General features: G+C 47.5%; 1 protein-coding gene across 1 annotated transcript in view; it reads left to right on the top strand.

The window, feature by feature from the left end:
- The first annotated feature begins 219 nt into the window (after positions 1–219).
- PITPNM3 (PITPNM family member 3) overlaps positions 220–12867 on the top strand; it is a 1845859-nt gene continuing 1833211 nt past the window's right edge. Inside the window, exon 1 of the mRNA XM_086954539.1 lies at positions 220–388. Within this exon, the coding sequence (XP_086810665.1) occupies positions 367–388 (22 nt within the window). The 5' untranslated portion in view covers positions 220–366. The remainder of the gene's footprint in view (positions 389–12867) is intronic.

The following is a 12867-nucleotide window of genomic DNA, read 5'->3' as shown; positions in this document are numbered from 1 at the left end:
GTCTTTCACTGCGCCTTGCAGTCTGCCGTGTGTGTCACACACAGGCTGAGAGAGAGAGTCTTTCACGGAGTATACTCTGCAGTCCTCCTGCGCTCTCTCCCTGCGCTCCTCCCGCGCTCTCTCTGCGCCCTGCGCTCTCTCCTGCGCCCTGCCCGCTCCCGCTCCTTCACACTTGCCCAGCCCGGCGGAGGCCTCCTCCTCCCTCCCCCCGAAGCCGCAGCAGAGGCAGCCGAGGGAAGCGCCGCCGAGCAGAGCCATGCAGCCGCCTGCGCTCTGAGCTCTGCGCGGATGTGAGCTCCGGGGCCCGGGATACCTGAGCAGGGCAGCGGCGGGGCAGGACGGGACAGGAGCCCGCCGGGGCAGGACATGGCGACCTCGTCAGGGCCAGGTGAGCGGAGGGAGGGGCGTGCACTGCAGCGCGGGAGGGCGGGTGCGTGCACCTGAGCATGCCATCGCGGCGCTGCGGGAGGCGCTGCAAACTGTTGCAGGAAGGGAGGCTGTGACAGGCGACCAGGGCGACGCACGAGCCGTCCTGGGGGGTACTCTGCCTCCCGGGGGTGGAGGAGATACCCTGACAGTGCCGGACAGTGACCGCGCCTGGCTACGCAGGGCATCGGGCTGGGGAGGAGCGGTGGTCCTGATGGAAGTGTTGGGCGGGTCTTGTCACTGTGTCGGAGGTTACCCCCTGATGGGGTCTGGTGGGCACTGTCTGTACCTGGCTGCGCTGGAGGGGTGTCCCATTAGAGTTGGTTTTGGAGAGATTCCTTAGTAGGGGCTGATGGGCACTGTCTGTACCCAGCTACACTGGGTGGAGGGTGGTGCCAGGGTAGAGTTGGTTTGGGAGAGGGTCCCGTGGGCACTATCTGCACCTGGCTGCACTGGGTGAAGGGTGATTCCATGGTGGAGACTTGGTTTGGGAGAGCTTTCCTGGTAGGGTCCCGTGGGCACGGTCTGTGCCAGGCTGCGCTGTGGGAGGGGGTGCAGTGGGGGTCACAGCGCAGTGCAGCCGCATGCCATGGTACAGTTGCTTTGGGAGAGATTCCCTGGTAAGGTTTGTGGACACTGGTTGGTACCTGGCTGAGCTCAGGGGGGCTATTAGAGTTAGATTGGGAGAGCCTTGTTGAGTCTGGTTGGCACTGTCTGCCCCTGGCCGGACTGAAGTCAGCGGGGTGGTATGATGACGGTGCCTGCTGGGCACTGCCAGTATGTTTCAGCATGGGCGTGGGTGAGGTGCCTTGACAGCGTTTTTTGGCACTGCCTCAGTGTTGGGAGACATGCCTGCCAGTGTGTTCAATGGGCACTGTCTTGGCGTTTGTGTCTGTATGGTTGCTGGAGGGTGGGGTGGGTGGCGAGGATCAGAGAGGTGGGTGGGGATTGGGAATACCCGGGTGGTGTGTGGTGGGCACCGTGCGTCTCTGGCTGAGCTCGTGGGTATCCTTGTTATGTTTGCTGTGCAGTGCCTGTCGGTGGCAGAGCCGGTAACTTGTACCTGTAGGGATTGTTGGCACGATTTGACGCTGGTTGTACTGCGGGGATGCCCTCATATTCCTCGGCTGGCACTGCCTGTCTCTGCCAGTACTTAACGAGGTGCCCTGACAGTAAATGCCCTCTGAGCCTGGCTCGCTGTGCAGGGGGGATGTCTTCCTGGTTTGTTGGGCGCCCTCATTACTGAGGACGATGCCCTGGCAGTGTTTGGTTGGCGCTGCCCGCCTGTCTTTGCGTATGCCATTATGGTGATGGGCGGGCACTGCCCTTCTCTGCCAGTGCCATTACACAGATGGGCGCACTCTTTAGGTATGTTTGTGGGTCAGATGCCATGGCTGTGCCTGGTTGGGCTGTGCGGCTCTGCCTATGCTGGGTAGACACACTGGCAGTGTTTATTTGGGATTGCCGCCTCTCTTTGCTTAAGGGCATCCTCTGGCAGTGGGTGGGCACTGCCCTTCAAAAGATGGCATTCTGTGATGGGCGCGTTCATTCCCTGTTTGCTCTGGCAATGTCAGGTTTCACTCTGCGCCTCCTACTGTACTGAGTAGGTGCCCTGACAGTGCCAGGTTGGCGCTCCATGTGTGTTTGGGAGAGGGTCCCTGACAGTGTTTTGGGTCTGGCCCTCGGACTGCTGGCGGACACTACCTACGCTCACTGCCTCCTCTCACGGGCGTCTTTCCACCGCCCCTGGCGGACTCTGAGAAAGGTGCCCAGGACGGAGATAAAAGCTGCATTTCAGTAATCAGAGAGTGTAACCGGGCACCAGAGATGGCAATCTGCACGGAAGCGGGGCCCTCTGGGTAGTCACGGCCTCTGCAAGCTTATAAATGTTAATCAAATTCAGTATGCGGCTAGAAGCGAATACAGGCACTTTTCACAGAAAAGAAAAACTTCTCTTAAAGTTCCAGAACTTTTATTCAAAAGAGTTGTGATAGAACATCGAAACCACTGCACTTCTAATGCATGACGTGCCGCTGCGTTATACGCAGACACGGCTGCAGAATTTATGGCCACCTTTATCCATTTCCCAAATCGAAAATCCATATTTTACTGGTCCCCGGCCACCTAATTGCAATTAAACAACCCGTGCTGCCGAGAATTCCGCAGCCGTGTCCTAAATCTTATAAATGCTGTGATACAGACTGCAACCTTACAATGATCTCACACTCTGGAGCTCTTTCCACCAGGCGGGGGGTTATGGTTCAAGAGAATTACCCTTCACCCAATGAACACATTCCAACCACTGACCCTTAATTTCTTTCTGTTCATTTATTTTTTTAGTACAGTGCTTAAGAGGCAGCTTCAATGCGCCTCTTGCGGGTTTTCTTACAGATTAACATTCGATTCTCAGGCGTGTAAGGATATAATATGACACGTAAACACAAGAATGGGGCGAGGATTTAGGGTGCTTCAGTCTAAAACTATGCCTGAGATTCCAGTGCTCAATGGCTGCTCACAAAACGCCCTTTTCGTGTCCTCACCTTGTTATTTCGCACCAGCGAGTGGTGGCGCCTAAGGCAGTCGCCTTACCCTACCCCGTGGAGGCCCCGCCCCGGTCCCCAGGCACGCGGTAACCTGAGTGCGAGGTACGTACATGTCCAAGACAGACTAGGACCTGTCGCTGCTGGAAGTGGTCCTATACGGGACGTGACTCCAGTCATTCCTCAGATATATGTCGCGGTGATGAAGACACGTCATCAAGGGTTGAGAAAAGGTGGCTTTATTAAGGCCAGGACCGAAGTCACAAAATTATATCTTCGGCGTCACCACGAATACCAACCCTAAAACTAGTAAAACATGTCTTTCATACCGCAAGAGACAAACACTGCACTATTGTTCCTAGGGCTTTAAGTGGGCCGGGTCCTGCCGGTGCTCAGCATCGGCAGTTCTAAAAAGCAGGTGCTGAAACGGGTGCCTATGGGGCTCTAAATTTTTGCCATCACCCCGATGGTAGAAAAAACATTTTAACTCTGCTGCAGTGCAACCATAATACACCGCCTTTTATGTAACTTCAAAGAGACTCGTTCTAGTTCTTTCACTGCCCCATCATTTCAAAACTGAAACATTTTCAATGTTCTATACAACGAAGCCATGGTTGTTTCTTATTTTTCTTAGGCAACTAACAACTGTTGACGAAGACAATAGTTCTGGCTTGTTGTAGGTGTAAATATATAATACAGGTGGATGCAATGGCGGAAGCACAGATTTTTAGTTTACTGTGTTCTTAAGCCACGCCCTTAACTACATGGGCCACGTCCCTCAGAAAGACCCCCCTCCACCCCCCCCCCCCGCAGTTTTTTAATTCCACATTGCAAATGGCGATAGTTAAAGAGGGTGTCTTTAACCCTTCAAGCAGACTCCAAAGACCACCCCAGCCTAGAGGCCAGTACAGGCAGCCATGGAGTGGAATGCTAGAGCTCGTGCAGGAACTGACATCACCTGTCCCCATCAGCCAATCAGTTGGCAGAGGCAGCCTGATATGCCATTTTAGCAGCTCTCATCCTGGGGCCCTGTTGTGTGATGATACAATGTTTTGGGATCCTAGGGTTGGGGGGGGGGGAGTTTGGGGGAGTAGGTAGTTACTGCCCCGGGTTATTCTGGGTAACCTGGTGCTTCTGCTCCCGAGGTAATTGGCTCTGAGAATGCCAGACCTGGATGCGCAGTGGCAGGCGCTGTGGGCAGCTACTGCCATGGCCGCCAAACACCCAGTTCCAGCACAATGGGGGAGTCGCAAATGCTCCCCGCAGCTCTCTCCAACCCTCACCACCCACACCATGGGTAAAAAGAAAGCCCTTGCATCCAGTTACCACCTGTTCCAAGATGGTGGTGCACAGATGTGGTTTTTGGGCCTGTTATTTTCCCCAAATGTGGAAAGCCTCATTGTTTCTGGCCATGTATTTCTGGTCCTGTGTTTTATTCCCCATTTAAGAGGAAATAACCTGTAACCCCTGGATCTAAGTGCTGGAATAACATCTGGAATCTGAGATCCCCTCCCCCCCACTACTCCACACCCCAGCACCCCTGCACCCCTGCACCCCTGCACCCCTGCACCTAATTCTGGGAAACTCGTGAGTAATTTGGTGAAGAGCCCCATTTTGGTTTTTTTGAGGGTGATCGAAGGTGTGAAAATGGTTTGACATTCTTTTCTGACATGTGTAGTTCTTTTGAGTCTGAAAAGCCTGTAGTTCTCTTATAAGTCTTGCAGTCTCTAGTAGGTGGCTTGTATAGCCTTTCGTACATGTTTAGGCCTTTTCGTACTGTTAAACGTCTTCTACTGTACTGTAGGTCTTTGGGAGGCACAGTAGTCTTTTCGGAGTCTTTTCATTTTCTTGTAGGTCTTGAGGGTGGCACGTATAGCTATTCGGAATCTTGCAGGTCCCTTCCTTAACTTGTAGGTATTTTGTGGGGCTCTGGTGCGTCTTCACAGCTAGTTTCCCATCTAGCTGTCTCTGACTTTGCTTAGGAGGTCTTGGCAATGTTTTGGTGGGTTCTGCTGGTCTCTAGTTGTCTTGAAAAATGCAGGATCCCTAATGCAGTGTCTGGCTGTCCTGGTACAGATGCCTTGCCAGTCTGTCCTTGGCTTTGCTAGTTGGCATACGTTGGCAGTGTTTGATAGGATCTGGTACTTTTCAGCTGGACAGTGCTTGGTTGGCCTGGTCAGTCGCTAGCTGTGCAGGGGAGAGCGCATGTTTTATGTTATCGAGTACCACCATGGCACTGTCTGTCTCTGCTGGGGGCATGCCTTGCCAGGTTGTGGTGGGCACATCTGTATTTGGCTTTGGTTGTTGGGACACCCTGGCAGAGTTTGATAGGGTCTGGTAGTTCCTAGCTGAAGAATGTCTGGTTGACAGTTCGTTTCCAGGGAAGAGTCCATGGTTGATGCTATTGATTACTACCATGGCAATGTCTGTCTCTGCTGAGGGGCATGCCTTGCCAGTGTGTGGTGGGCACTGCTGGCCTCTAGTTGTACTTGCAAGATGCAGTGTCCCTAATCGCTGACTGCTGTCAGTGCCTGGTTGTTCAAGTAGGAATGTCTTGCTGGACTTTGGTGGGCACGTCTAGCAGCCTCTGGCTTTGATCTTTGGGGCACCCTGGCAGTGTTTGGTAGGAGCTGTAGTTCCTAGCAGGAGAGTGGTTGACACTGTCAGTTTCTAGGGGAGAGTCCATGGTTGATGCTATTGAGTACTATCATGGTATTGCCTGTCTCTGCTGAGGGGCATGCCTTGCCAGTGTTTGGTGGGCACTGCTGCCTCTAGTTGCACTTGCAAGATGCAGTGTCCCTAATCGCTGACTGCTGTCAGTGCCTGGTTTTACTAGTAGAGAAGCCTCGCTGGTGTTTGGTGGGCACGTCTAGCTGTCTCTGGCATTGCTTGTAGGCTTATGTTGGCAGTGTTTGGTGGGCACCGCTGGCCTCTAGTTGTCTAGATGCAATGTCCCTAATCGCTGACTGCTGCCAGTGCCTGGTTGTACTAGTAGACATACCTTCCTGTTTTTTGGTGGGCATTCCCTATCACTAGTTGTGCATAGGTTTCCAGGCAGGCGATGGGTGGGTCTGAGGCTGGTGATTGCTTGTCATCAATCCGAAGCAACAGACACACGTCCATCTTTCCATCTTCAGCCACACTCCCAACCCCTTCCAACCCCGCGCCGACACCCTCAGAAGCACACACAGCATCGTGTCCCCCAGCAGCGCAGCCTCTGCCCATGGCCCACCAGCTCCTCAGAATAACAACACCCATGATGAGCAGGGAGGGGGTGAAAGCATCCTTCGCCCCCAGCCGGCCGCACCTGCTCCAGGCAGCACTCGCTGCCAAAAAGCGTTTACAAGGAGAAAGGGTTCCTTCTGGCGAGACAAGGCTTCAGTTCCGTTCAGCCCCAGCCCTAGCCCCGGCGTTCCCCGCATCCGTCTGCTGTGCCGCTGACAGCGCAGTGCGTGGTTGGCAGCCGTGTGTGCATTAACTGCTGCCTGTCGGGGGCGATGGCTCGATGTATGTGGACGCGCTGATGCATGGGGTGTATTTAAAGTGCCTATCTGACGCTTTGCCTCGGGGGTCTCTTATTGTTGCATTTGACATCTGTGTGCATTGTTGACGCACGTTTCTACCATTTTCAGTCGTTGTTACCTGTTGGTTATGTCATGAAGACTTGTGATTTTCAAGAGCCTAGAGCCGTTTGTAGAGGAGGAATAAACGCTAATATTTCCTTCTTTGCCTTGGCCATACATACCCTATATATCTGTTTCACAACATACATTGAGAAAATCAAAATATTGCTTTACAAAAATGAATTTACATTCTGTATCTTACTGTGTTATGTAGTTTGCTTTCTTTTCATTTGTCTCTTTAAGAAGTTCATCATGATTAAGATCCACATATTTATTGTTTTGTTCTTACGTATTCATTGCACAATTAATCCGCCGACACATGTTTCGCTCATAAATTGCACACTCTTATCAAGCTGTAAAAAGTCCTATTGTTTTGTCAGTAGAGACATAAATTGTTAATGTACTAAAGTTCTAAATTCACATTCTCCCTGTTTTGTGTAACAATAACTTGTAAGTGACTATTTTGGAGCGTAGTATATTGGAATAAATGCCCACCAGTGAGCCCAAGTTTATATTCGGACGTGGGTTCATACACATTTTTCAAATTCTGTGTCCTGGCAGCAGGCTGGCCAGTAGGCTTTGTGCTGTTTATTTGTTTGTTGTTGTCTCTTTCTTTCCATTGTTTAGTTTATCTGTTTTAAAACATTCAATTGAGAACAATAAAAATATGTTGTTTTAGGATAAATGAAGTTAAACTTTCCATCTGACTGTTTTCTGTAGTTTACTTTCTTTTCAGTGTTCTGTTCATTTCAAATTAGCATTCACAGATTTCTTCTTTTGCTTTTTTTTGTTGCGTTACATAGTTTATCAGCTGACACATTTTTCGCTCATAAGCTGTGGCCATTTATTAGGCCCTCCAAAGCCTTATTCTTTTGTCAAAAGGTACGCAAATGGTTGATACCCCACGGCAGCTGTCTTGTTCTGTTATGCAGTTCTTGTGACAAAGCACAGATTGGAATATGTGTAAACCTTACTGGGAGTCGTGGGGGGTTCTGTTAAGGGTGATGAGGAAGGGGCCCAATCAAATACTCATAACTCACAAATATGATGTCGATCTCTAGCTGTGAATTATTCCAGTGCTGCTAATGTCTCATGTTTGTAATTGAGATAATATTTAATAATCATTTTTTTTGTTTGAGCAAGATGACCTTGGTACAAAGAAGGGCAATGTGTCCCAAAATGCAGAATGCACTGGGCCAAGGACACGGAAGGTTTTATGAAATGATTTCAAATGTGAACTGAGGCCAATATTTAAAATCATACAACAGGTTTGAAGCATGATCCTTTTGGAACAGAAGCGAGAAAAATGGGTTATGAGGAATACGTGGCAACGAGACCCACAATGTAGTGTGAAAGGGGGGGTGACATGAACCCAGATATGGAGAGCGCATTAGGGAATACTGCACGGTCAAAGGCCCGTTGATTCAACCCCCTATACACACTTTGGTTGATTGATAATCAGAGATCATAACTAAGGATAAACAAGGAGTCATATACAAGGTTCTCTCTCCCTCTCTCTCTCTGTGTGACACACACAGACACTCTTTCACTCACTCACTCACTCACTCACTCACTCACTCACTCACTCACTCACTCACTCATCTTTGGTTGTTTGATAAACAGAGACCATAACAAAGGATAAAAAAGGAGCCATATACAAGGTTCTCTCTCCCTCTCTATCTCTGTGACACACTCACTCACTCACTCACTCACTCACTCACTGACTCACTGACTCACTCACTCACTCACTCACTCACTCACTCACTCACTCACTCACTCACTCACTCACTCACTCACTCACTCACTCACTCTTTGGTTGTTTGATAAACAGAGACCATAACAAAGGATAAACAAGGAGTCATATACAAGGTTCTCTCTCCCTCTCTCTCTCTGTGACACACACAGACACTCACTCACTCACTAACTCAGTCACTCACTCACTCACTCACTCACTCACTCACTCACTCACTCACTCACTCACTCACTCACTCACTCACTCTTTGGTTGTTTGATACACAGAGACCATAACAAAGGATAAACAAGGAGCCATATACAAGGTTCTCTCTCCCTCTCTATCTCTGTGACACACTCACTCACTCACTCACTCACTCACTGACTCACTCACTCACTCACTCACTCACTCACTCACTCACTCACTCACTCACTCACTCACTCACTCACTCACTCACTCTTTGGTTGTTTGATACACAGAGACCATAACAAAGGATAAACAAGGAGCCATATACAAGGTTCTCTCTCCCTCTCTATCTCTGTGACACACTCACTCACTCACTCACTCACTCACTGACTCACTGACTCACTCACTCACTCACTCACTCACTCACTCACTCACTCACTCACTCACTCACTCACTCACTCACTCACTCACTCACTCACTCTTTGGTTGTTTGATAAACAGAGACCATAACAAAGGATAAACAAGGAGTCATATACAAGGTTCTCTCTCCCTCTCTCTCTTTCTGTGACACACACAGACAGACACTCACTCACTCACTCTTTGGTTGTTTGATAAACAGAGACCATAACAAAGGATAAACAAGGAGCCATATACAAGGTTCTCTCTCACTCTCTATCTCTGTGACACACTCACTCACTCACTCACTCACTCACTCACTCACTCACTCTTTGGTTGTTTTATAAACAGAGACCATAACAAAGGATAAACAAGGAGCCATATACAAGGTTCTCTTTCTCTCTCTCTCTTTCTGTGACACATACAGACAGACACTCACTCACTCACTCTTTGGTTGTTTGATAAACAGAGACCATAACAAAGGATAAACAAGGAGCCATATACAAGGTTCTCTCTCCCTCTCTCTCTTTTTGTGACACACACAGACAGACACTCACTCACTCACTCTTTGGTTGTTTGATAAACAGAGACCATAACAAAGGATAAACAAGGAGCCATATACAAGGTTCTCTCTCACTCTCTATCTCTGTGACACACTCACTCACTCACTCACTGACTCACTCACTGACTGACTGACTGACTGACTGACTCACTCACTCACTCTTTGGTTGTTTGATAAACAGAGATCATAACAAAGGATAAACAAGGAGCCATATACAAGGTTCTCTTTCTCTCTCTCCCTCTGACACAAACACACACTCAGACTTTGTTTAATTGATTGACAAACAGAGTTCATAACAAAGGACACACACACACACACAAACACATGCACATCTAGCCTTTTCAAACAGATCCACTGTGAATATGACGTGGTACATTTGCTCATTTTAAGTGATCATTACCATGTTCCCACAGACTTTATTTATGATGGGGTTACATCAACACTGTGTTTACTGTTTTTCTTTGTAACGCTTGCTTATCCTTCTTACGAGGACGCTACTACATCCACACATTACCCGTTTGTACAGCATCACTACAGTGTTCTCTCCCTGTCACCCTCGGTGCTCCTATATAATTGCTGCCTGCACATTATCATTACCGCCTTCTCCCACTGTTTCCACTGCGATGACACAGTATCATTACCTCCTCCCCTCACTCTTCTCACTATGCTATGACAATAATGTTGCTATGTTGATGCAATACCATTGCCACGCTCACCCACTGTCTTTAGTGTGATAATACAGTCTCATTCCTGTGTTTGCACTTTTTCCTTTTGACACCTCCACTTGCTGTAATTACTGTGATTACACACTCTTGCTGCTGTATTTACACATTATCCTTTATGCATATATATTTCCTCCTAACTATGTTGTCAGGGTAGAGATATGGTATATTGAGAACCTTATTGAATATGTTGCTAGGTGACCAGGGTTGTAATCATGTCTGTCCTATTTCAACACATTATGCATCCTGTGTAAATCACATTGTCTCCCAAGCACCAGTTTCCTTTGATAATAAAAACGAAGCATTTATGACTCTTAATTGAGAACAGTAATCTGCTCCAAGCACTGGGACAGGCGAGGCTCAGACCAGCACAGAGTGAGTGTCAGTTGTAGACAACAACATCTCCCCTACTCATGAAATTACCAATCATTTGATAAGCTCCGAATTAAAAAAAAAAAACCTTTGGGACCTGAACAGCCAATATTATAACCCTTAAAGTGAATTGCTGATCGAAATAGAAAATCCCAAATCATTATTTTATTGTGTCAATCCACTTAATTCAGGAACACCCATCATGATTCGGCATGATTCTCTGCATTTGTAAGTCACGATTAGGGACAGGAAGTGGTAATGTTATTGGATGGGAGAGTGTGGCCATGCAAAATGATATGTACACATACAAAGTAAGAACTGTGTGGGCATTTGTAAAACATTGCAATGGTTTTTTCTACCCTCAGAACTCACAGGAAGGTAATCCTGCTAGAGGCAATAAAATGAAACGGAACCCCCAACCCCTTTTTTTCCGGGGGGGGTAAAGTAGGCGTTTTCTAAACACAGAATAATAGTTATCTTGGTGTAGAGAAATTGAAGATGCTTTATCAGGTGTCGTGAACATCTAGCAATGGTATTTGACTACATTTATAAAACATAGGAACAGATGTACCTATCTATATATATTTCTTAAACTGGTTGTACAATTTGTATGCACATAAGGATATATTTGTCCTGATGAAGTCTACGGTAGCTTACAGAATGAGACGAAACGGTAAGCAGTGTTTTGTGTATAATCCAGATTTTAAATAAATTAAGTGTTCCTTTTCCAACTACTTGGATACTTTGGAATGAAAGATCTTTGGATAAATTAAGCATTTGATCTGAGGTATTATTTTGACTAAGCGACTTGAATGGGTGAAGGTTGATATGTAATATGCCTATGAATCATATAATAAAGGATTAATTTAGCGTTCGTTTTGTTGGACTTTTAGGTTTTATATTTGATTATGATGTCTAATTTTTACCTAGCTTGATGATTTGTACAGACAATAAAAAGACGTTTACACTTATATTATGAATGTTTTCTGGTGTATTTTTACTCTTTTGCTTTTGTCCTTGTTGAACTAAATCCTTAGTGAGTATTTCATTGATAACTATTCTCCTGTAGAAAATTCTATTCAGTTGTAGAATGACTTATATGTATACCTAGGGACGTTATACATAGACCAGTTGGATGTGCAAAAGCAATTAAAGATGCATGTTCGCTATGGCAGAGAAGTGTCGCCCCCCTCCGCAAGCACCCGAAAAAATGAAAAATAAAACGATAATAACCACTGTCTTATTGTTTTTTTGGCTCTCGGAGCCGAGGCTTGGGATGACAGACTGGTGGAGGAGTGTTTTGCATTGTAATCAGTGCGCATGACGGTTTGGCCGGCCGTCTCAGGAGTGCTAAACTGTCATGTGTACTGAAGCTCCCTCAACCCCGCTGCGTTGCTGGGTAGGAGAGAGCAGGCACAGACTCCTACATACTTGGGAGCACAAATCCACAGTGCTTCTGCCAATCCTGGCGCTGCTTTCATGCAGCATGTGGATTGGCCACAGGGGATTCTGGAAGCCTGTGTCTGCAGTTGATGAAGCCAGATCGGAGCGTTGGATCAAGATTGGAGTTTAAGAGCCAGATCGCAGCGTGATTGCAGGGAAGATATCTTTTTTATTTTGTTGTCCTTCCTTGGTTCCCTCCTTTCCTCGCCCGCCACTTAGCCCAGATACCAGCCGCTACTCACTAGGAGGCACTTTAAGATTTAAGATATTAGACCCCATGGTGGAAGTGTGAAGCTTGCATAATCAATAGCCCTTTACCATATCATGAAAGTGTTACTGCTGCTGCACAGAGCTCCTGCAGGTAGGAGGGTAATGGTCTCTGCTTGGAAGCAGTCCTACGTCCCTTGCTCAGAACTCCCACCCCCCAGCCTTGTTCCTTGCCAGAGACCAAGGGCCCAATTCACAGAACTAACTTAAGACAAAATCCTAAACTTACTACTTTTGGTATTCACAGAAGTTAGGATTTTGTCTTAAGTTTGTCTTAAGACAGATTTAAGACAGACTTAAGACAACATCCTAACTTAAGTCTGTCTTAAGTCTGTCTTAAGACAAACTTAAGACAAAATCCTAACTTCTGTAAATACCAAAAGTAGTAAGTTTAGGATAGTTCTGTGAATCAGGCCCCAACACCCTTCATCCGCTTTCTGAGGAAAGAGTTCAGCATTGTGGCTGAGCCCTTCGCCCTGTACGGTCTTCAGCCCAAGTCCCTGACCTCTAATAACCTCACCCACTGAGAGAGCACCTTAGTGTCTAGGACTTGCGGTTTCCAGGCCCATTATGTTGCTAATGGATATCCTCTTCTTTA

This window comes from Lissotriton vulgaris, chromosome 2_1 (genome assembly GCF_964263255.1).
Source record: "Lissotriton vulgaris chromosome 2_1, aLisVul1.2, whole genome shotgun sequence".
NCBI lineage: Eukaryota > Metazoa > Chordata > Amphibia > Caudata > Salamandridae > Lissotriton > Lissotriton vulgaris.
This window is presented reverse-complemented; position numbering and strand designations above follow the sequence as displayed.